This window comes from Sus scrofa, chromosome 9 (genome assembly GCF_000003025.6).
Source record: "Sus scrofa isolate TJ Tabasco breed Duroc chromosome 9, Sscrofa11.1, whole genome shotgun sequence".
Classification (NCBI taxonomy): Eukaryota; Metazoa; Chordata; class Mammalia; order Artiodactyla; family Suidae; genus Sus; species Sus scrofa.
Window position 1 is genome coordinate 78,091,498 of NC_010451.4, and position 24,600 is coordinate 78,116,097.

General features: G+C 35.9%; 1 protein-coding gene and 1 long non-coding RNA gene across 4 annotated transcripts in view; one reads left to right on the forward strand and one right to left on the reverse strand.

Moving 5' to 3' along the window:
• The window catches only part of UMAD1 (UBAP1-MVB12-associated (UMA) domain containing 1), a 221,325-nt gene that overhangs the window by 176,553 nt on the left and 20,172 nt on the right, over window positions 1-24,600 (forward strand). The window contains exon 4 of one of the 3 annotated variants that reach the window (XM_021102421.1): window positions 5,457-5,650. The exons of the other annotated variants lie outside the window; for them this stretch is intronic. Within the exon in view, the coding sequence (XP_020958080.1) occupies window positions 5,457-5,650 (194 nt within the window). The remainder of the gene's footprint in view (window positions 1-5,456; window positions 5,651-24,600) is intronic. 3 annotated transcript variants of the gene reach the window in all.
• LOC110262233 overlaps window positions 1-24,600 on the reverse strand; it is a 163,853-nt gene that overhangs the window by 36,347 nt on the left and 102,906 nt on the right. The gene's annotated exons all lie outside the window — the stretch shown is intronic.

Sequence of the window (24,600 nt, forward strand, 5' to 3'; positions counted from 1 at the left end):
TTACAGTACAGGTATGAACAGGACAGCTTATATTCTAGTGCAAAGAATTGGGCAGCAAACAAACAAAATGATTCTAGCAGTAGTAAGCACTGTGAAGAAAATCAAATAGAATTATGGCTAACATGATAAGGTAAAGTCTTATTTTTAGTTAACAAAGGGGATCACTTGTCCTTCAATACAGGGATTTAAAACACATTCATCAAAATAGCCGATATGTGTGATTTTTACATCAGTTTCCTTATTTTAGGTTTTCTGGGGGCTTTTGCCTCCTTTTAGTTTTTATTCTTTTTGTTCCTATGAATAGTATTTTGTTTTATGTGTTTTTTTTTTCTCCAGTGATACTGAATATGTTGTTATTAAGTGGTTATTTCTATAGTCACTAAAAACATTCTTTAAATTTTGCCTGTCAAATCAAAGAATTATATCATTTCCCCCTTTGTAACATGTAAAATGTAATTCCTCACACTCCCTCTTACTTATAGTCTTACTTATAGTCTTATAGTTGGATTTTATTAATAACTCTTCTTAAATTGGTTTCATATCTATAGCAACTATAGTGATTTGCCTTCATATTTGTTTTTCATGCTTACCATCAATCTTTATACGATAATTTTATCTTCCTGAATATCTTAATTATGATATTAAACATCTTTGCATAATTACTTTAAGAATGGCTTGAGTATAGGTTTAAGCTCTTGCTTATTTAATACTTGTTTTCTGTTGTCTTTACATATAAACGGTAATTTTATTAGCTATAAAATATTTAGTTCAGTCTTTGGTTTGCTCAAAACTATATATATCTCTCTACTTTCTTCTGAGTAGGTAACTTGTTTTTTCTGCTTCATTATTTCATGTGTTTTCTTTATCTTTGAAATTTAAAAATATATCATATATAGCTTGCTATGTGGGTCTCAAGACTCATTTCTCTTCAGAGTATCCTTTAGTAGTTCTTAGATCTCTTCCTTCTGTACTCGTCATTTGGTCTCTCTTAATTTTGCTGTAACATTTTTCAGTTATTTGATAATACCTTTTAAAGGTTCAAAGAAACCTAAAGTCAAGAACATAGCTTAAATTTTCCTGGGTTGATAGTGTCCTCAGACTTAGGCAGAAACAAACATCCTTTCTGGAGGAATCGCCTTTACTCAGACCTAAAAGATTCTCATAGATAGAATTCTAAAGAATATTGGTTCTTCAGTGAAAACTCATAAAATACATAAGAAAACAAGGCTGGATAAGTGAGAGTTAACAAAAAATAGAAGAATCAGATCTACAAAGAGCTCAGATACTGTTATGTCTCATATAATACAAAATATTTATGTTTTTACTATATTTAAAGAATAAGAGGCAGACTTGAAAATATGATAAAGGTCAATAGAGTTTTTTAAAGATTGAGCATATTTGAAAAAGAACAAAATGAAACATTAAGAATTAAAAAGTCAGGGAGTTCCCGTCGTGGCGCAGTGGTTAACGAATCCGACTAGGAACCATGAGGTTGCGGGTTCGGTCCCTGCCCTTGCTCAGTGGGTTAACGATCCGGCGTTGCCGTGAGCTGTGGTGTAGGTTGCAGACGCGGCTCCGATCCCGCGTTGCTGTGGCTCTGGCGTAGGCCGGTGGCTACAGCTCAGATTGAGCCCCAAGCCTGGGAACCTCCATATGCCGCGGAAGCGGCCCAAGAAATAGCAACAACAACAACAACAAAAGACAAAAAGACAAAAAAAAAAAAATATTAAGAATTAAAAAGTCATTCAATGCACATATTGACATAATTAGCCTATTAGACATAAATGAAGAGAGACTGTGAGTTAAAAGATCTAAAAGAGTTATTCAGAATGTATCATAAAGAGACATAGAAATGCAAAATTGTAGCATGGAGAATACTGATATTATAAATATTTAATACCATACTATCTGTTAACAAGTGATATTGTAATGAAATGAGGAAGCCTAACATGCATCTTAATTGGAATTCCAGAGGCAGAGGGGTCAAAATCAGAGAATGGGGCACAGTTAATACTTGAGAAGATAGGAGCTAATAACTCTCCAAAACTAGTGAAAGACATCAATTTTCAGATTTAGGAGCTCCCTAAAATTTCAAAAAGAATAAATAGAAATCTACATGAGACATATCGTAGTGAATCAGTACAACACCAAGGACAAAGATACCTTAAAAGATTGCCTCAAAGGAGGAAAAAAACTTAAAACTGACTTGTCAGTAACAACAATGGAATCAAAAGGCAGTGAAATAATATCTTCAAAGTGGTGAGAAAATATAATTGTCAACCTAGAATTTCATATTCAGCAAAATTTTCAGGAGTAAGGACAAAAAAAGTTCTTTTCAGATATACAGAACCTGGGAGAATCTGCACCAAAAGATCTTCTCTAGAGGAAATTCTAAATGATGTACTTCATGCAAAAGGAAAATGATCCCAGATGGAACATCTGAGCTGTAGAAAGGAATGATGAACTAAGAATGTGGTTCAGGGAGTTCCTGTTGTGGCTCAGTGGTTAATGAATCTGACTAGGAACCGTGAGGTTGAGGGTTCGATCCCTGGCCTTGCTCAGTGGGTTAGGAATCCGGCGTTGCCGTGAGCTGTGGTGTAGGTTGCAGACGTGGCTCGGATCCCGAGTTACTGTGGCTCTGGTGAAGGCTGGCAGCTACAACTCCAATTAGATCCTAGCCCCTAGCCTGGGAACCCCCATATGCTGCAGGATCGGCTCTAGAAAAGGCAAAAAGACAAAACAAACAAAAAAAAAAAGTGGTTCGTATGAGAATAAACCTAAGATAAAATTGATTTATAAAACAAAAACAGTAATGGCTTATAGCAAATAACTTAAGAAGGAAGTAGCTAAAATTAAAGCATTCTGAGGTCCTTGTTTTATGAAGGAGGATGGTAAAATCACTAACCTTTGGTCTCTATTAAGTATGTGTATTAACATTTCTAAGGTAATCACTAAAATAAGAGACACAGTAAAACTTCTAAATATAGTGGAAATTTAAAAATGAATAAAAACATCCAGTCAACTCAAAAAGAAAGTGAAAGAGAAGAAAAAGAAAGGGAGACAAAGAACATTCATAAGATCATAGAATAAATGCAAACGTATCAGTCACTATAATATGTGTAGGCTAACAAAATCCTACTGTTAAAATATTTATTAGATTGATTGGAAAGATAAACTAGCTTAGAAGAATTCTAAAAGTAGTATTGTGATTTACTAAAACCCATGTAAATCCTAAGGGTAGAGAAAGATTTCAAGAAAAAAGATGACCTAACTACAAATGTAGTCAGAATAAACATTAAGGCAAAAGGTATTATTAGAGACAGAGGGTTATTAGGTCATGGTAAAAGGTTTATTCACAAGGGAAATATGACAGTTCTAAAACTGCATGCCTTTAATAACCTAGATTAAAGTTACATAAAGTAAGAATGGACAGAAACACTAAGATAAAAGGAAAAATCTATCATCAGAGTTGAAGATTGCAAAATACTTTTTTTCTTGGTAACTGACTTATTAAATAGCCCAGGGATCAGCAGAAAACCCTAAGGATGCTACCAAAAAACTGTTAGATCTAATAAGTGAATTCAGTAAAGATGCTGGATAGAAAATCAACAGACAAAAGTCAGTTGTACTTCTACACACTAACAATTGAACTATCTAAAAAAAAGAAATTTTAAAAATGCCATTCACAATAGCATCAAACAATAACATACTCAGGAATAAATTTAACCAATGAGATGGAAGATCTGTACAGTGCATACTGATAACTCTAAGACATTGATGAAATAAATGAAAGAAGACACACAGTAATGGAAACATAGCCCTTATTCAGTGTTAAGTTGGAAGACTTAACATTGTTAAGATGTCCATACTACCCAAAACTATCCATAGGCTCAGTACACTCACTATCAAAATTCTTCATGGAAATGGAAAAAGCAACCTTAAAATTCATTTAGAACCACAAAAGGCCTCAAATAGCCAAAGTCATCTTGAGGAAGAAAAAAGCTGGAGGCATCACACTTCCTGATTTCATACTACATTATGAAGCTCTGGTAATCAAACAGTGTGAGACTGGCATTAAAGACTGACACATAGACCAATGGAACAGAATCAAGAACTCAGAAATAAACCATGCATATACAGCCAACTATTATTTGACAATGAAACCAAGACAATGAAATAGGGAAAGGATAGTCTTTTTAATAAATGGTGCTGGGAAAACTGGATATTTACATGCAAAGAATGAAATTGGACTCATTTTATGCTGCTTACAAAAATTAAGTCAAAATAGATTAAAGACTTACATGTAAAACTTGAAACTGTAAAATTCATAGAGGAAAACATAAGTGATAAGCTCTTTGACATGGGTCTTGGTGAAGATATTTTGAATATGATGCCCAAAGCAAAAATAAACAAGTGGGAACACCAGGCTAAAAAGCTTCTGCACAGCAAAGGAAACCATCAACATAATGAAAAGGTAACATACAGAGTGGGAGAAAATATGTGCAAAGACTATATATTTGAGAAGGTGTTAATATAAAAAAATATTTAAACACTCATACAACTCAATAGCACAAAATCAAATGATTAAAAAATGGGCAGAGGATCTGAAAAGTTGTTTTGTCAAAGAAGACAAAGCCAGTGGGTACATGAAAAGGTGATCGAGATCACTAACCATCAGGGAAATGCAAATCAAAACCACAATGAGATACCATCTCATACCTGTAGAATGGCTGTATCAAAAAGGAATAACAAATATTGATGAGGATGTAGAGAAAAAGGAACCCAGCAGTGGGTTGGAATGTAAATTGATGCAGCTATTATGGAAAGCAATATAGAGGTTTCTTTAAAAACAGTACTACCATATGATCCAGCAATCCCACTTTTGTATATATACCCAAAGGAATTGAAATCACTGTCTTGAGATATTTGCACCCCTGTGTTCATTGTGGCATAGTTTATTTTTATTTTGTTTTTTGTCTTTTGTCTTTTAGGGCCACACCTGTGGCATATGGAGGTTCCCAGGCTCGGGGTCTAATTGGAGCTGTTGCTGCCAGCCTACACCAGAGCCACAGCATCGCCAAATCTGAGCTGCATCTGCAACCTACACCACAGCTCACGGCAACGCCAGATCCTTAACCCACTGAGCAAGGCCAGAGATCAAACCTGCAACCTCATGGTTCCTAGCCAAATTTGCTTCTGCTGCACCGCGGTGGGAACTCCCATTGTGCCATAGTTTAAATAACCAAGATATGGAAACAACCCAAGTGTCTATTGACAGAGGAATGGATGAAGAAAATGTGATTGTTATAAATATAAACATACACTTGTGCAGCTGAGCCTTAAACAATGTGGAGTTTAGGGAAGCTGATCCATTGTGCAGTCAAAAATCTGCCTATAAACTATAGTTAGCCCTCAGTATATATGATTCTTCTGTATTAATGGTTTTGTGTCCACAGATTCAACCAACCTGGGATTATGTAGTACTCTATTTACTATTAAACAAAACCCCTGTATTAGTGGACCTGTGCAGTTCAAACCCATGTTGTTCAAAGGTCAACTGTATGTATAATGGAATACTACTCAGTTGTGAAAAAGAAGGAAATCCTGCCATTGGCAACAACATGGATGAAACTTGTGGACACGACACTACGTAAGTCAGAAAAAAAATGCTCTATGATCTCCCAGATAGGTGAAATCCAAAAAGACTGAACTGAAACAGAATAGATTGATGGTTGCTAAGGGGCGAGGGACACAGGGAGATGCTGGCCAGAGGTAAAACCTTCTAGTTAGAAGGTGATTAAGTTCCGGGGCTCTAACCTATATTTTGGTGACTAAAGTTAACAATACTGTATTGCAAACTTGAACATTACTAAGAGGGTAGATCTTAAATGTTTTCAACACACACACACAGGTAACATTGTGAGGTGATTAAGGTATAAGTACCTTTACTCTGGCAATCATTTCACAATATATGTGTCTACTGACTAATCACATTGTATTCCTTAAATACATAATATTATATGGCAATTATATTTTAAGCTAAAAAAAAAAAAAAAAAGGAGTAACATTTACTTCCCAGTGAAGGAAGGAAAGGAATGGGGGAGGTGAGGCAGGAAGACATAGAGTAAACTTCAGAATTCCTAGTAATGTCCTTTTCCCTTTAACTGAGTGGTAAAATATGGGTATTTGTCGTATTTTGTCCTTATGCCTTACATATATTTTAATATATTATCTCCTCATTGTTTAAGAAATGAAATAAAATACACAGTGGGGATGGGGTAAGGAAGTGTGCAAACAGCAAGGATGACCACTTTTTTTGAGGCATTTTACCACAGAGGAGAACAGAACAATAGAACAATAGGAGGAGGGAGATAACGAATTTAAAAAAACTTTTTTAAAGAAGATTTTATACCGTCTTGGGTGCTTATAGGAGTGCTCTAGTAAAGAGGTGAAAAGTCATAATGAGGAAAAAGAAGGGGTAGTTTCAAGAATAAAGTTCTTGAGAAGTGATGCAGTGGACAGATGAATAGTTTGGCCTTAGGGACAGTTGATCCAATTTAATGGGGGGGAAATTATATAGTATTAGTGGCAAGTAGGTTGATAGATTCGTTGGCAGGAAGTGAAGATGATCTCTGGAGACTTTTTTTACCATAAATTTAAAATGAGACCAGTCAGCATGATTTTATGCTTTCTTCCAACCCACATCCAGGCACTCAAGAGAATGTAGGTTTGAAGTTGGGGTCAAATTGGGTTTAACTGGGGTTGAGGTTTTACTAAATGAAAACTAGGTAGGAACAAACAAGGCACTGGAATTGAAGGGATGAGCAGTGAACTAATTATGGTGATGAAACACAGAATCCAAGATGGATAAAGAAAGAAAAGATATGATATCATGGACAGTGAAAAAGCGGCTTGACCATCTTTGTGGATCACTGAATTCCCAGAGTGCAGCTTCTATAGTGTGTGAAGTAGATTATTAGGAGGTGGTACTGAACTTGTACAATGCATGGAAATAGGTTCTCGGGTATTTTTATTATTAATCTCAAGGTATGCAGTGACCATTGAAGTACACAGCTGTTGTGATAGACAAAAAGGATTTTGGAGGACATGGAACTGAAAGGATGGAGTTTTGGATGGGTTGTGTATTCATGGTTTTCAATACTGGCTGCACATAACCTGAGGAACTTTCAAAGAAATGTTAACGCCCAGCCTCTTCCCTAGACCAATTAAATCTGGATCTCTCCCCAGTGCATTTGGTGGGGAATTGCTATTTCTTTTTCCTTTTTTTCATATTTTTTATTATAGTTGATTTACAAGATTGTGTCAATTTCTGCTGTACAGCAAATATATGCATTTATATACATTATTTTTTTTTCGCATTATCCAGGAACTGCTATTTCTTAAGAGCAACCCATGTATTTAGAAAGTGCATTCAGGGTTGAGAACTATGAGTCTATATGAATGCTGGCCTTGCCAAGAATGATCCTAAGAGAAATGGTAGAGAAAAGTGTGGTGAGCTGGGGAAGTAAGGAGAGATGATTCAGAGGATCAGTGTTTCCTTGAAATGTGCTGAGCTCAAGTTGTTTCTTATACTATGTGCACTTGATAAACGGTAGCTGCTGTTATTTTTGTTATCATCACCATTAGTATTATGGACAGTGGCAACAGCAGTCTGTATATTTTATTAACTTTTCAAAGCATCCTTCAAAAGGTTAAAACCCACTAATTTTAGATGATCATCAAGGAGGGTTCCAACTGAGTTTGGAAAAACAAAAAACAAAAAAACAAAACTTCGGAGTTGGCAGTATTGTTAATTGACACTTCCAGAGTAATACTACAGCAAGAAAGAGATGCAGCCCATCAGTGCCTGATTTGGCAGTTTGCAGGCATCAAACCTGGAACAACTCCTGCCCTGGAGCCAAACAGTTGCCTAATGGACTATTTTCTCTTGTCCAATCTAAAGGCTAAGGCAGCTGATGATGAGTGTTTCCACACTAATAGGAACCTAAAAGCCTTAGTTGTGTTTCAGTGTTCCTATTGTTGAGTTGGGAGTCAGGAGAGGAGATGGATGTTAAACATAGAACACTAATATTTAATGTTTTCCAGTTGCTTTGTGTGTATCACTTACGGTCTTGGCCTTTCCCCACAAAGAAACAGTGTTATTAGTCAGGGTGCACAGTACTATTTAAAGTTAATGTGTACCTGTAGGTACCCTAGTGATACCTCAAGGTGTTGTCACACTAAAGGCAAGATATTCTAACAATGTAGCATCAATAATCTTATTTTTGTGTTTCACATGCAAAAGCATGTTTTCATACATATTCACTGGCTCACCAGGAAAGGTGGCTGGCAAACATCTTAGAAAAGACAATGTCAAAGAAAGAATTGGAAACATCCGAAATGGAACATTCCAGATTAGTTCTCTTCTGTTTTGAAGAAGATACATCTCCCCCTTTATATCCAACCAGATTTTACTTTACTGTAGAGACATAACCTCTTGTTTTATTCCCAGTCTTTCTTCCATGGTAGTTCCTGCCAGCTTGTGTTTTAAATGAGTAAAAGAGCTAATTTAAAAACCTATCACTTGATACAGGAAGACACACTTTTTTCCATGGCCCTACATAGAGCAAAAATAATGACAAGACTGGATGATGAAACTTTCCAGTAAATAATGTAATTCCTGTACAGTGTCCCTGTTGGGTAGCAAAGGCAGAAAACTAAAGTTTATTTTATAAATCAGTGATCTTTTAAATATTTCAGCTGTGTTTCTATCCTAATTTTACACCTGAAATTCGCACCTCTTTATTTACTAATTGTGTGACACTGACTTCGCTCTCTGAGCTCCAGTTCTGCCTCTGTAAAATTACGGCGACTCTCTGGCTTCTCACAGGGGGCTATTAAATCAAATGAGGAGTACCTGTTGTGGCTCAGTGGAAATGAACCCGACTAGTATCCATGAGGATGCAGCTTTGATTCCTGGACTCTCTCAGTGGGTTAAGGATTCAGCATTGCCACAAGCTGTGGAGTAGGTTGCAGACATTGTTCTGATCCTGTGTTGCTGTTGCTGTGGCATAGGCCAACAGCTGCAGCTCCAATTCAACACCTAGCCTGGGAACTTCCATATGCCACACTTGTGGCCCTAAGGGGAAAAAAAAATGGCAAATGAGGTTATGGATGTGGGACACTTTGTAAATTAGAAATTGCTAGTTGTAGTGGTTTTTGTCCTCGTTGACATTCCATGTTCGTTGTTATCATTGCTAAATTTCAAATCTAAAAGATGGACCTTAATTTATTTTGATAAGCATGACCAAAATCTAGACAGGTTTAAAACTTGATTTGGCATTTACAATACGAGAACATAAGAACTTAGGACATTTAAAAGTTTTTGTTATGAGCCATAATAAAAATTTAGAATGCATGGAGTTCCCGTCGTGGCACAGTGGTTAACGAATCCGACTAGGGTTCAATCCCTGCCCTTGCTCAGTGGGTTAACGATCCGGCGTTGCCGTGAGCTGTGGTGTGGGTCACAGACGCGACTCGGATCCCGTGTTGCTGTGGCTCTGGCGTAGGCTGGCAGCTCAGCTCCGATTACATCCCTAGCCTGGGAACCTCCATATGCCGCGGGAGCGGCCCAAGAAATGGCAAAAAGACAAAAAAAAAAAAAAAAAAAAATTTAGAATGCTTTATTAAGGTCAGAGAGGAGAATAGTGTTATGTTTTCTGTTAACCTGTGGACATTTTCCTGACAGTGCTGAGTAAAATATAGCAAAGCACATCAAATTGTCTTTCGATTATTTTGGACTGCTATTATGTGAATATTTTATTGGGAAGAAAGTTCGTTATCTGAAGAAAGCTATCATTACCCCAGGGAAAAAACAAAGAGCACATCAGTACATATTCTTCAGAAATCTTGATCACTGGAGCTCCACTGTTGTTTCTTTCAGCCCCCTTGAGAAAGTTCTTTTTTCCTCTGTTCAACAAATATTTCCTAATCACTCGTTCTATGTCAGGCATGGTTCTCAGGGTTGGAGATAGAATAAAATTATGGACCAGATAGACATGGTCCATTTCCACCCAGAGTGCTCTCGGTCCATAGGTTATTCTGAAGGCAGTTACAACAACCCTGTACAGTCTCTTCTGACAGTGAAAGGGAGGTCGTGCATCATCTCTGCCAGGGGGAGAATCTTGCCATTTCTTAAACATGATTCTATTTTAAGAAAGCCCATCTCATACTGCCGGCCCTTCAAACAGCAGTCTGGACGCACAAATTTAAAAATCTATTTAGTGAACCTATTGTGCAGAAATGAAATAGAGTCCCCTTGCCACTTTAAGTGAAAAAAGCCCTACAAGATGCCATAGTAAGCCCCCTGCTTTTAAAGTTGAACACTTGACTGCAAAGTTTGTTAAAGGTCAATAGCTTTGGCATGCAGGTGTCTATTCTTGAGATTGCTGCCAAAATGAACCTCTTTCTTGGCCCAATCAATTGCTCATTGGGTGCTTCTAGAGCTACAATGATTGCTAAAGACTGGCAGATTCCCCTGTGAGGAATAGTGAACCTTATTTTAAAATGAAAGATCCTCAGGACCGAGAGTACTTTTCTCCTCATGGCTTCTACTGAGTTTAATGTACACTCTTATTCCATTTAGCCAGTCTCTGCATGGATTGACAATTAAGAATCCTATTTTTGTTGTTATGAATTGAAAAATGAAAGGAGATAAAGGAAACTACTTATAGTTATATTTAATATTATCTAACATTTTATTGTGCCATATAATTAAGTTGAGTTCAAACCTGTTCACGAGTATGGGACTTTACAGTAGGCTGGAGATAACCTTAAGAGCATATAGATAGGAAGACCGTTGTTGCTGTATTTTCTGCAATGGGGATTTCTTACCACCTCATGATTCTCAGATAAAATCTTTTCCATGTAGGAAAAATATTCCAGCTTTGGAGCCAGACTGACCTAGGTTACAATCCCACTTCCACAATTTACTGAATTGACATTTCTTGAACAGCTAACATGCCCCAGGCCCAGCAATGTACCTTTTGTAACCGCACCCCCTCCCCCAAACCCTTCCTCCCTCCAATCTCAGAAATCAGCAGGGAGTCTCTCTCTCCCTCTCACATAAAATTTTATAAGTTTAAAACTGAGGTTTGCTTACAATAACAAGCTGAGTGAGATGCTAAGTCTTGGTTTAGGACAAAATGATACTTTCCTGCTTGCCATCCTTGGGGAATGACCACTTTCATGTTGTGCATGACTACTTATCTTAAATTCAGAGCCTCCATCCCCCTGACTGAATAAAAATGCATGGCTGAAGTTGCTTTGGTGACTGCTCTGGTTTCTTTGCCTCTTTCCTCTTAACAAGAGGCTGCCACAGTTATCCTACCTATCCATTACGTGGTCACCTGCAGATCTGATTCCTGCAGAATCTTCATCTGAATCTCAAAGTGGGAGTGGTTGACGAGCAGGCACAGATGATGCATCATCCAGATTTTTCCTTCACCATGCCAAAATCTTCCCATTTCTTCTCTCGAGGTACAGCTCAAAGTTTGAGTTTCATATGTCATTTAGAACCTGATTATTTTGAAGTAGTTTGCCTAACTATACTTCTATTAATAACTCTGTGTTTGGTTAATTTCTCTTCTTAAAGGAGCCTAGGGGTGTTTTACAACACTGATTGCTGCTGTTAATTTCTTCCCTGACGTCACTTTGACACAGCTGTCATTAACTGATGTTCAAGTCAAAATGACAGCCCTTCTTTGGTATGACTCCACCTAGCACACAACTAGGATTTTTTTTTTTCTTTTTCTATTTTAGTTCAGGCTATATGTTCTCATTAAAGTTAGACTATAAAGAATGCAAGGCTAAATCGTTAAGTAGGTAAAATTTTTCTTAGGTATCTACCCTCCACAGATTTCTGATCCCTACTCCCCCAAAGTCATGGAAGACTAAGATGAAAAACTCAAATACAGCCACATCAAGTATTAAGGACCTTTTAATGTGCTATTTATAATTCATATGCTTCTAAAAAGATTTTCAGTTTGCACTACATAAAAGATTAATTTGTCAATGTTATCTCTCTATGATTTATGTTTTAAAACACTGAGAAACACAGATGATTTTTGTTTGCTTATAAAGGAATGCCCATCAAAGGTATGTTTTCAGGCTTCTGTAGTTGAGGACCTTCACATCACAGGGCTGCCATGAAAGCACACCGTGTGGACACCTGATTTCATTAAGCCTAATTTCTGCTCGTGTGGCTTATTTGTAATAGTGGAATACTCCTGAAACATTATATATGTATTATTGGAGAATGGACTTCTACAAATGCCACTATACACGTGTAGCTATTGGACACAAGAAACATGAATTATATTGAGTCTGAATTGTGCAGTGTAAAATACATACTGGATTTCAAAGACAGTCTGGAAAAAGGAAACTATCTCATATAATTTTTATATTGTTTTTTGAACTGACATTTTAGATATATTGGGTTAAATAAAATACATTTTAAAAAATTAATTCTAGCCACTTCCTTTTTCCTTTTTTACTGTGGCAAGTGGAAAATTTTAAATTATGTATGTGGCTCTCATTAATTTCCTTTTAATAAGACTGATCTATAGTGATTCTCTAATCCAACCCCTTCATTTTTGAGATAAGAAAACCAAATAGAATTTAGAGAAATTAAGTGATTTGTTTTATTTAAGTTACAAAGCATCTTAGTAAAGGAGTAAAACTTATGACCAGAAATTCCTCTCAAATCCTGAGGCCAATACCCTTCTCAGTTATACCTGCTTTTTGTGACTCTAATACTATTTATAGGAGCAAGTGTCTATCCTTCAGAATTCTTCACTGAACCCTTTAGTTAGAGCAAAGATTCTTTTTTTCTATAATGCAAATAAAAAATCCTTTTGTCTTATGAATTTGAAATTTCAGTTATTAGCTTTTCTTAAGATGGAGGTAGAAAATCTTGCAAATAAAATACTTAGGACAGTGGAAATATTTTTAAAAGTAGATCCAGTAAATACCATACTGGAATTTTCTTTTCTTTCTTTCTTTCTTTCTTTCCTTTTTCTTTTTTCTTTTTTTTTGTCTTTTGTCCTTTAGGGCCGCACCCGTGGCACATAGAGGTTCCCAAGCTAGGGGTCTAATAAGAGCTACAGCTGCCAGCCTATGCCCCAGCCACAGCAACGCTAGATCCGAGCTGCATCTGTGACCTACACCACAGCTCATGGCAACACCAGATTCTTAACCCACTGAGCGAGGCCAGGGATAGAATCTGCAACCTCATGATTCCTAGTTGGGTTCGTTTCTGCTGCACCAGGATGGAAACTCCCAGGAATTTTCTTTTTCTTTTTCTTTTTTTTTTTTTTTAAGGCTATTTATATTTATTTGCTATTTTAGAGAACTTGCTATTTTATTTATTTTTAATCATTATTTCCCCAATACAATTTTTTTTCTACTGTACACAATGGTGACCCAGTTACACATATATGTACACATTCTATTTTCTCACATCATCATGCTTCATCATAAGTGACTAGACATAGTTCCCAGTGCTACACAGCAGGATCTCATTGCCAATCCATTCCAAATTACACTTTTATAATATGGACATCCCAGAAATTTCAAATTTTTATTGGGTATGCCTTACCCCACACTATCATGTTAACTTATTACTGGGAAATATGCTAATAAGAGTGAGGCCTCTGGGCTATATATTTCCTTGGTAAATTGCTAGGCAACTAGTTATTTTCTCTTGCTAAGATTTAGCACTGTGTTAGTATCATTTGAGGTAAAGAATTGCCCATGTATAGAAAAGTCATTTGGAGCTCAGTTTTTTAAGAGCAATGTAGAGTGGTGTTGTGGTGCATGAACTATGACCTTGGACCAATTATTTAATGTCTCTGTGCCTCACTTTCCTTGTCTGTAAAAGTAGGGATAATAATACTTATATATAGGGTAGTCATGCATATTTGACACATATGTAATATCTATATGCATATGGAATAACACACATTTCATATATGTAATATATATGGCATAATATCCCATTATATCTCATAGTATCAATTTTATCTTAGTACAGAGGGAAGATAAAAAGAGCTTATTCTTGAAAATATTTTTAGCTTCTTCCTCTTCTTTCCTCTTCTTTCCCAGAAATCTTCCACTATTGAAGTAAGAGCTCCTGGTCAAATCTGCTTATAAGGACATCTTTTCCTTAGAGATATAAAAATTTTAATTTTCATTTGGTACATATCATAATTTTTAAAACACTTATAGCTGGAGATACTCTTGTTACAAATATCATAGCCATAAAATATCACATTTGTAAAATAAAATGTCAACACACAAGACTTTATTGAGGAGTTCATCTAAATAATAGTATTTTTTCCAACTGCACCAAAATAGTAAAATATTTAGGAAAGAAATTTTAACCAAAGAGATGAAAGACCTGCACACTGAAAACTATAAGACACTGATGAAAGAAATTGAGGATACAATAAATGGAAAGATGTTCTGTGCTCATGCATTGGAGGAATTAACTTTGCTAAAATGTTCAAAGCAGTCTATAGATTCAGTGCAATCCCTATCAAAATTCCAATGGTGTTTTTCACAGAGAAAAAATAATCCTAAAATTTGTATGGAATCGCAAAAGATTGAATAATTATTGAAGAAACAAGGCAATCTTGAGAAGAAAGAACAAAGCTGAAGGCATCATGCACCCTGATTTCAAACTATTTTACATATCTATAGTTATCAAAACAGTGTGGTGTTGGTATAAAAACAGACACATAGACCAATGGAATAGAATAGAGAGCTCAAAAGTAAACCCACACATTTATGGTAAATTAATTTATGACAAAGGAGGCAAGAATATACAATGGGATAAGTACAATCTTTTCAATAAGTGGTGTTAGGAAAATTGGACAGCCACATACAAAAGACTTGAACTGGACCACTCTCTTACACTATACATAAAAATCAACTCAAAATAGATATAATATTTGAACCTAGAACCTGAAACCATAAAACTCCTAGAAGAAAACATAGGTGGTAAGCTCCCGGACATGGGTCTTAGTGGTTATTTTTTTGGATGTGACACCAAAGCAAAGGCAGCAAAAGCAAAATTAAATATGTGGGACCTTCTGCCTAACCAAGGAAACTATCAACAAAGTTAAAAAGTAACCTTCAGGGCGGGAGAGAATATTTGCAAGCCATATATCCTAGAATAGGTTAATATCAAATATAATATTAAAAAAATTAAAAAGTAGTTCCCATTGTGGCTCAGCAGGTGAAGAACCCAATACAGTGTCCATGAGGGTGTGGGTTCTATTCCTGGCCTTGCTAAGTGGGTTAAGGATCTGGCATTGCTGCAAGCTGTGGCATAGGTCACAAATGCATTTCATATGTGGTTTTGCTGTGACATAGGCCAGCAGCTCCTGCTCTGATTCGACCCTAGCCTGGGAAATTCCATATGCTGCAGGTATGGTCCTAAAAAGAAAATAATAAAAAATAAGGGGTTAATATCCAAAATATATAAAGAACTCATACAACTCAATAGCACAAAAATCAGTAGTATGATTAAAAAATGGGTAGAAGATCTGAATAGAGATTTTTCCAAAGAAGACCTACAGATAGCCAGCAGATATATGAAAATATGCTTAACATCATTAATCATCAGGGAAATGCAAATCAATACCACAATGAGATTATCACCTAAAATCTGTAGAATGGTTGTTATCAGAAAGACAAGAGATAACAAGTGTTGGTGAGAATGTAGAGAAATGGGAACTCTTGTGCACTGTTGGTGGAAATATAAGTTGTTGCAGCCACTATGGAAAACAGTATGGAGGTTCCTCCAAAAATTAAAAATAGAACCACCATATGATCCAGTAGTTCTACTTCTGGGTATTTAAAGAAAAAGAAAACACTAAATCAAAAAGTTACATGTATCCCTGTTTATTGTGGCATTATTTATAATAGCCAAGAAATGGAAGCAACCTAACTGTCCACTGATATATCAATGAATAAAGAAAATGTAGGAGTTCCTATTGTGGCTCAGCAGGTTCTGAACCCAACTAGTATCCAGGAGGATGTGGGTTTGATCCTTGGCCTCACTCAGTGGGTTAAGGATCCTACACTGCCATGACCTGTGGTGTAGGTTGCAGATATTGCTTAGATCTAGTGTTGCTGTGGCTGTGGTAAAGGCTGGCAGCTGCAGCTCAGATTTGACCCCTAGCCTGAAAACTTCCATATGCCGCAGGTGTGGCCCTAAAAATAAATAATATATATATGTATATATAAAATATATATTAATATTATTCACTCATAAAAAAGGAGGAAATTTGCAACAACATGGATGGAGCTTGAGGGTGTTATGCTAAGGGAAATAAGTCAAGCAGAGAAAGACAAATACCATATGATTTCACTTATATATGCAATCTAAGAAAAAGAAAAGATTGGTGGCTGCCAGAGGGATTGATTTCTGGGAGGAGGCAAAAGGGGTGAAAGTGGTCTATAGATACAAACTTCATGTTATAAAATAAATAAGTCCTGGGATGTAATGTACAACATGGTGACTATAATTAGTAATATTCTATTGTATCTATGAAAGTTGCTAAGAGAGTAGATCTTAAAAATTATAATCACAAAAAAGATTATGTTTGCAACTGTGTGGTAATGGAGTTAACTAGACTTATTGTGGTGATCATTTTGCAATATATACAATAAGCATCACTTTGTTAATACCTGAAATTACTATAATGCATCAATTATATCTCATTTTTTTCAAAAGGCACTAGACATGCCAATATCCTTCTGGTCACTACTAATTTGTCTATTCTAATGGTCTAGTTTCAAAAAAAAAAGCTCGGGAGTTCCCGTCGTGGCGCAGTGGTTAACGAATCCGACTAGGAACCATGAGGTTGCGGGTTCGATCCCTGCCCTTGCTCAGTGGGTCAAGGTTCCGGCGTTGCCGTGAGCTGTGGCTCGGATCCTGCGTTGCTGTGGCTCTGGCATAGGCTGGTAGCTACAGCTCCAATTAGACCCCTAGCCTGGGAACCTCCATATGCCGCGGGAGTGGCCCAAGAAATGGCAAAAAGACAAAAAAAAAAAAAAAAAAAAAAAAAAAAAGCTCATCCCACTAGTAGGTTTTTCTTAAAAAACTTGTTTTTCAAATTCATGGTGAAATTTTGATAATCTTTGGCTATGCTTTGGTAACTATACAAGATACTATTATAACATTGGACTTTAAAATTTGTTATGTCTTGAGGGTTAGATTTTGGCAACAAATAATTTTCAGTAATAGTTCTCAAATTTCAAGTATTTTACCATTTAAGTATGGCAGTTGAGTGATGTAAATTTAAAGGTCTTTCACTCACAAAATATATTTCATCATATATGCACTAAACATTCATTACCTTGCTTCCCTTCATGCTCATTACCCACCCCATTTCTTTTCATTGCCCACAGTTCCTTCTTTGTAACACTTCCCACAGTTGGCTTCCTCGTGTTTTGCCCAGTTTCCCCTCTGTACTAAAATCCTCCCCAAAGTAGCACCATGACTGTTTATTCCCCACTCTGTCTGGTGCCCAGCATTGTGCCAGACACACTATAGGGACTCATATTTTTTAAAAAGATGAATACATTTAATCTTCTGATTCCTAATTCTTTTTTCTGTATTATAGTTCCTTAGCCATTTTTATAACTATGATACACATTTTTAACTGCAAAAATGAAGGTCATTATACTCATTTGGCCAAATTGCTTAATGCCATTTGATTTCTTTACATATAGTTTTGAAATTCTTACAGTGTTTTAAGTTGGCAATCATCTTTTGATGTACTTAAGCCAATATTAATTAAGCCAATGAGGAATTTTTTTAACTTATTGTTACTAAATAAGGAAAGGAATTTTGGGAAGTTTCAGATACCACTGGAAGCTCTTTTGAACCAATGATATATTATCTGACATATAATTTTTGAATGATTATTTTTAACATTTGTTAATGTATCTTTTATTGATGCCTCTTTCAACTTGACTAGTCTCTGTGTATTTCTCCCCAGTGATTTTAACTGAATTTAACAGAATCTGTTATGCAGCTAAATGTATCAAAACACACCTATGGTCAATCTGTGTTTCAGTTTGCCTTCTCAAGGTAAAGTGACATACAATTAACATTTTCAAGAATAGAATTCATTTTAGCAGTTTTTAATTGGGTTGAAAGTGTGGTTTCACTGCAGAAAATCTCTAGTTTCTACATCAGCAGTTGGTCTGGTACCTAAATTGTTCACAGTCTGGTTAAAATTTTACTCAGTAACAAATGTAGTTCTTCCACCAAGGCAGGTAGAATCAAGTGACACTTCTCATGGTCTCAAAAATGACAGTGGAGGATATGCTGAGTTAAAGATTACTATTACTGAAATGCTTGTTAGAAGTTATTACTCTGAGCATTGTTACAGGAAAGGAAAGGGAGAAATTGGTGAAATCTTTGTTGGAATGCTGCCTTTATACCACCTGGGTTTGGAAGCTAGGAAATCATTATAAAATTGTAATTGGCTCTTTTATTATCCAGTCACCAAACTTAACAAGAAAAACAACTAGAAAGTGAAGACTACTTTCAGAATTATTAGGTAAATTATTGGGATTTCTGAAGGAAAGGTTTTTGAAAAGCTGTATATGCTCTGGCAATTCTATCATATTTTATTGCCAGCTTTATTTAAACTACTTTCTCAATTTGCAAGGATAATAAAATAATTTCTCTTGTTAAAAACTCAGTATGCCAGATTCAATGATATTAGTCTGTTATTTAAGTTATAATTAGATCTTATATTAATGGATTTCTTAGAATAAATTATTCCCCTTATGTCGATATTGAGATAATACTGAATGTGGTAGATAGACTTAACTGATATTGTCAAATTTCATTATAGTCAGCAAGGAAATAATAACTAACATTTACTGACTCCTTACTGATGGTGTTCCAGGAAGAATATTAAGGGGAGTTTTACTGGTGTACCCTAATCATTTCTCACAGCATCTTACTATTTAGGCTTACTTATTCCCATTTTACAGATAAAGAAACTAAGGCATATGAGGGTTAAGTAACCAAGGTACAGAAATATACAGCAGCTTTTCCAAGATGACATAGTTGGGGAACCCTTAACCAGCATGTTTATATTGTCTTTTATGCAGTTCAGCACAGTTTACTGCAAAAGCACTTGTGGCAGTATGCACAGAGAAGTTCATCCAGAATAAAATTAAGAAGTGTCACCAAGACGAAACCCAGAGCCAGGGATTATGGTCCTGGTGGATTGTGGGAGGTCTTCTGAAGGATGGGTGAAGGATAATACCACTCCACTACTCAGCCCAGCAACATTCATTCATTCAGCAGTATTTATTGAAAGTCTGCTATATGCCAGATATTCTGCTATGTGCTCTATATACAGTTGACTGGACAGAAACCTTGACTCATTAGATAAGACCCTGTCAATTGACTGGACAGGGACCCTGAGTTTGCATTTTTGTAGGAAATACAGGCAAAACACTAACTTAAATTAAAAATAGGGAGACAGAATTACATCAGGCCATGCTAAGTATAATGAAGGAAATCACCTGTGGGATGAAATAAAGAACAAGTGGATGGAGGGATCTACTTTAAGAAGGAGTGGACAGGGCAGGTATCTCTGAGGAGATGGTATTTAAGTTTTATATTGAAGCAAAGAGTGTTAGAGAGGACAGGGGAGCAAGGACAAATTAAAGTTTGTTGCCTTTTCACATTCAGATTGGGGAAGATTAAAAAAAACTGAAAAAACACCAAGTTTTGGTGGTGCTGTGGGAAAAAGAAAACCCTCTCACCCAATATATGTCTATTCAAGCACTCTAGACAACAATTTGGCAATATGTCTTGAACATGAAGGCAGTTTTTTATATTTACTTTAGAGCAGTTATTCTTAAAAGAAATCTGGAGTTCCTGTCATGGCCCAGCGGAAACGAATCCAACTAGGAACCATGAGGTTGCGGATTCTGTCCCTGGCCTCGCTCAGTGGCTTAAGGATCCGGCGTTGCCATGAGCTGTGGTGTAGGTTGCAGACACAGCATGCATCTGGCGTTGCTGAGGTTTAGGCTGGCAGCTGTAGCTCTGATTAGACCCCTAGCCTGGGAACCTCCATATGCCATGGGTGCAGCCCTGAAAAATAAAAATAAATAAAGAAATCTAATAACAATATACTCACTCATATTAAGATGCCATAAAAATTTTCTATCATCACTTTAGCTGTTGCAAAGAATGGGATCTTCCATATGTTGACACTTAAATATAAAACTATTACATCACTCTTTCACACATATCCGATGAAATTGAAATCCATATCAATTTGATACATGACATCATCCATTTAAAAAATACATGAACGAACTCTTATACAATCAGAAAATTTACATCATTCCTTTTTCTACTTGAATTTTCAGATTACTATCCTCTTCCCCCAAAGAATTTAATCCTTTATCTTGAAGGTCTTTTATTGATGATTGTACCATATTTCTTCACAACAAAAAATATTGGTATAAACTAATTAAAAATATATATGTATATTTACTATGACTATTGGTCAAGTGTTAGAAAATTTCTGAATTATTTTAATTATTCCCATAGTAGATAATCAAAAATATAAATATATTATAAATTATATAATTATTAAACTTGAAAAGTAAATTCTTATGGAAGAGCATCTCTTTTTAATAAAATTTTATTTATTTATTTATTTTGTCTTTTTGCCTTTTCCAGGGCCGCACCCACGGCATATGGAGGTTCCCAGGCTAGGGGTCCAATCGGAGCTGTAGCCACTGGCCTACGCCAGAGCCACAGCAACGCGGGATCCAAGCCGCATCTGCGACCTGCACCACAGCTCACGGCAACGCCGGATCGTTAACTCGCTGAGCAAGGGCAGGGATCGAACCCGCAACCTCATGGTTCCTAGTCGGATTCGTTAACCACTGCGCCACAAAGGGAACTCCAATAAAATTTTATTGAAGTATGGTGTTAGCTTCTGCTATACATCAAAGCGACTCACTTATACATATATTATTTTTCATATTCTTTTCCATTATGATTTATCACAGGATATTGAATATAGTTCTCTGTGCTGTATAGTAGGACCTTGTTGTTTATCTATCCTATATATAATAGTTTGCCTCTGCTAATCCCAAACTCACAATCTTCCCTCCCCCATCCTACTAGCAACCATAAGTCTGTTCTCTATTTCTGTTAGTTTGTTTTTGTTTCATAAATATGTTTATTTGTGTTGTATTTTTTTTTTTAGGGCCGTATCCATGGCATGTGGAAGTCCCAGGCTAGGGGTCAAATTGGAGCTGCAGCTGCCGGCCTATGCCACAGCAACACCAGATCTGAGCTGCATCTGCGAGCTACACCACAGCTCATGGCAATGCCAGATCCTTAACCCACGAAGGGGGGCCAGGGATTGAATCCACATCCTCATGTCAAGTTCCTTACTGCTGAGCCACAACAGGAACTCCCTTGTGTTGGTTGTATTTTAGATTCCACATATAAGTGATATCGTATGGTATCTGTTTTTCTTTCTGACTTACTTCACTTAGTATGATAATCGCTAGGTCCATGCATGTTGTTGTAAATGGCACTCTTTCATTAGAAGAGCATCTGTGAGTGAGATAGGAGAGCTTGATTTTTTTTCTTTAGTAACTAAATTCATGTATCTGAGGATGATTATTATTACAATGGAGCTAACAATAAAGAGAAGGTATTGAGCCATTAATAATTACAGGGTAGGGAGAGGCTTACAAAAGTATACTAGTGTTTTTTAAGTGCATCAGATGGAGTCTACAATATTCCTTTCAAGTTTGTCTAACTTATGCATTGCTTAGATGAAATTTTTAAATGATTTTGGATTTATGATTTTCAAAAATATGTTAACAAAAGAATGAAAATGTTTATGAGTCTGATTAAGTGTTTAAGAAAATAAAAAACACTATGACCAATATTTATTCCTTCTACTTGAAGATGTAGCTTTGATCTGCTGGAAATAAGGTGAAATTTTCACCATTAATCTATTTTCTGTCTCAGTAGATTTGCCTCTTCTCAATATTTCATAAAAGTAGAATCATATAATACACAGTAGTCTTTTGTGACTAACTTCTTTCACTTGGCATAATGTTTTCGAATCATCAGTATTGAAACATGTATTTTATTTTTTATTCCTTTAATTGTTGAAAAATATTCTACTAGATGGATATACCACATTTTGTTTATCCATTCATCAGCTGGGCTGTTTCCACCTTTTGGCTATTGTGAATAATGCTACTAAATAAGTGTACAGGTATTTTTTTTTGAATACCTGTTTTTAATTCTTTTGCATATATATCTAGGAGTGAAATGGCTGGGACAATAATAACTCTCTGTTTAAACATTTGATAAACTGCCAAGCCTTTTTCCACAGTGGCTGCAACATTTTACATTCCTACCATCCAGGAGTGATGGTTCCAATTTCTCCACATCCTAGGCAGCAGTTGATTATAACTATCCTAATGGGTGTGAAGTATCACATTGTAAGTATCTTGAGGTTTGGGAGGTTTTTTGGGGGGGAGTTGTTTGATTTTTGGTTGTTTGGTTTTGTTGTTTGTATTTCTTTCACGGCTAATGATGTAATGAATTCAAGCATCTTTTCGTGTGCTATTGGCCATTTGTATATGCTTTGGAGAAATATCTAGTCAAATCCTTTGCCCATTCTTCAAATGGGTTACCTGTTTTATTACGTTGTAAGAGTTTTTATATATTTTAGATGCTTGTCCCTTATCAGGTATATGATTTGCAAATATTTTCTCCCATTCTGCAGGCTGCCTTTTCACTTTCTTGATGGTGTCCTTTGAAGCATAGAAGTTTATAATTTTGATGAGGTCTAATTTATCTGTTTTATCTTTTGTTGCTTGTGCTTTGGTGTCATGTTTAAGAATCCATTGACAAATTTGAGGCCATGCAGATATGCCCCTATGTTTTCCTGTAAATTTTATAGTTTAGCTCTTACAGGACTTTGATCCATTTTGAGTTCATTGATATATATGTGTGATATAAGGGTCCTTGTGTATGTAATTGTGCATTTGTCCCAGCACCATTTGTTGAAATGACTGTTCTTCCCCCATTGAATGGTGTTGGCACAGTTGTGAAAAATCAGTTCACCATAGACATACAGGTTTATTTCTGGAGTTTCAGCTCTATTCCACTTATATGTCTATCCTTATGTCACCATCACATTGTCTTGATTGCTGTTGGTTTGTAGTGAGTTTTGAGATCAGAAAGTATGGGCCCTCCAACATTATTCTTTTTGAAGACTGTTCTGATAATTCTGGATACCTGGCAATTCCATATGAATTTTAGGATCAGCTTGTCAATTTCATCAGAGAAATTGGATCAGATTGCAACAAGAAAAGCATTGATTCTATAGATGACTGCAACTGATTTTTGTATATTGATCTGGTATCTTGCTGAATTTACTAGTTCAAGAATATTTCAGGGGGTTTCTTAGATTTTCCTATAAGGTCATGTCATCTGTGCATAGAGATAGTTTGGCTTCTTCTCCAATCTGGATGCTATCTGTTATTTATTTTTTATTTGTCGATTGATTGATTGATTGATTGATTGCCTAACTGCCCTGACTAGAACCACTAGTAACATTTTGAATAGAAGTGATAGTAGTGGACATCCTCATTTTGTTCACAATCTTAGGGGAAATTGTATGGTTTTCACCATAAAGTGTATCAGATCGACTTCTCTATAGATGTCTTTTACCAGGTTGAATAAGTTCCCTTCAGTTCCTAACTTGTTGAATTTTTTTTATTATGAAATGGTATTGAATTTTTTCACATTTTTTTCTGAGCCTACTGAGATGATCATGTGGTTTTTTTGATTCTACTGCTGTGATGTATTACATTACCTGATTTTCCCTTAACTCATGTAAACCATACTAAGGGACAATACAAAGCTCATGCTACAAAAAGCATACACTTTACATATATTGTCTGTACAGGCATCTTTTACAACAAATTAATTTGGGGGATTGTGGAAAAGAAAACTGAAGGAGTAGCATAAATTGGATAAATTTTTGTGCCAAGTGAAAATATTTTTTGCTTTCTTCGCAGTGATTATCTACTCAGAAATTTAAAATGTTTTTAAACTTGTGATTTACCTTATTTTTTCTAGTTGATAATCCAGATCTTTTTTCTATCATTTCAAGCAATCACCATGAAATTTCTATTTTGAACTACATCACTTTAATCAATTTTTGTTTACATTTTAGTTCAAAGCAATTAAATAAATAGGAAGTAAAAATGCCCTCATGGGTCTTTTTAAAGTCATCTGTATACTTGGAGCATGAAAGCACTACCTTTATTTGTGCTACTTTGGGCATAAATAGTGATGATGTACTTCCCTTTTTTTTTTTTTTTTTTTTTTTCCTGCACTTAAGGGTCCACCCAGAAGTTTGCAACTATATTGAGTCTCGGAAATGTTCTCATTTTCTTCTCTTGCCTGTGATAGAATCTCTTAGGAGAGCCTGTTCAAGAATA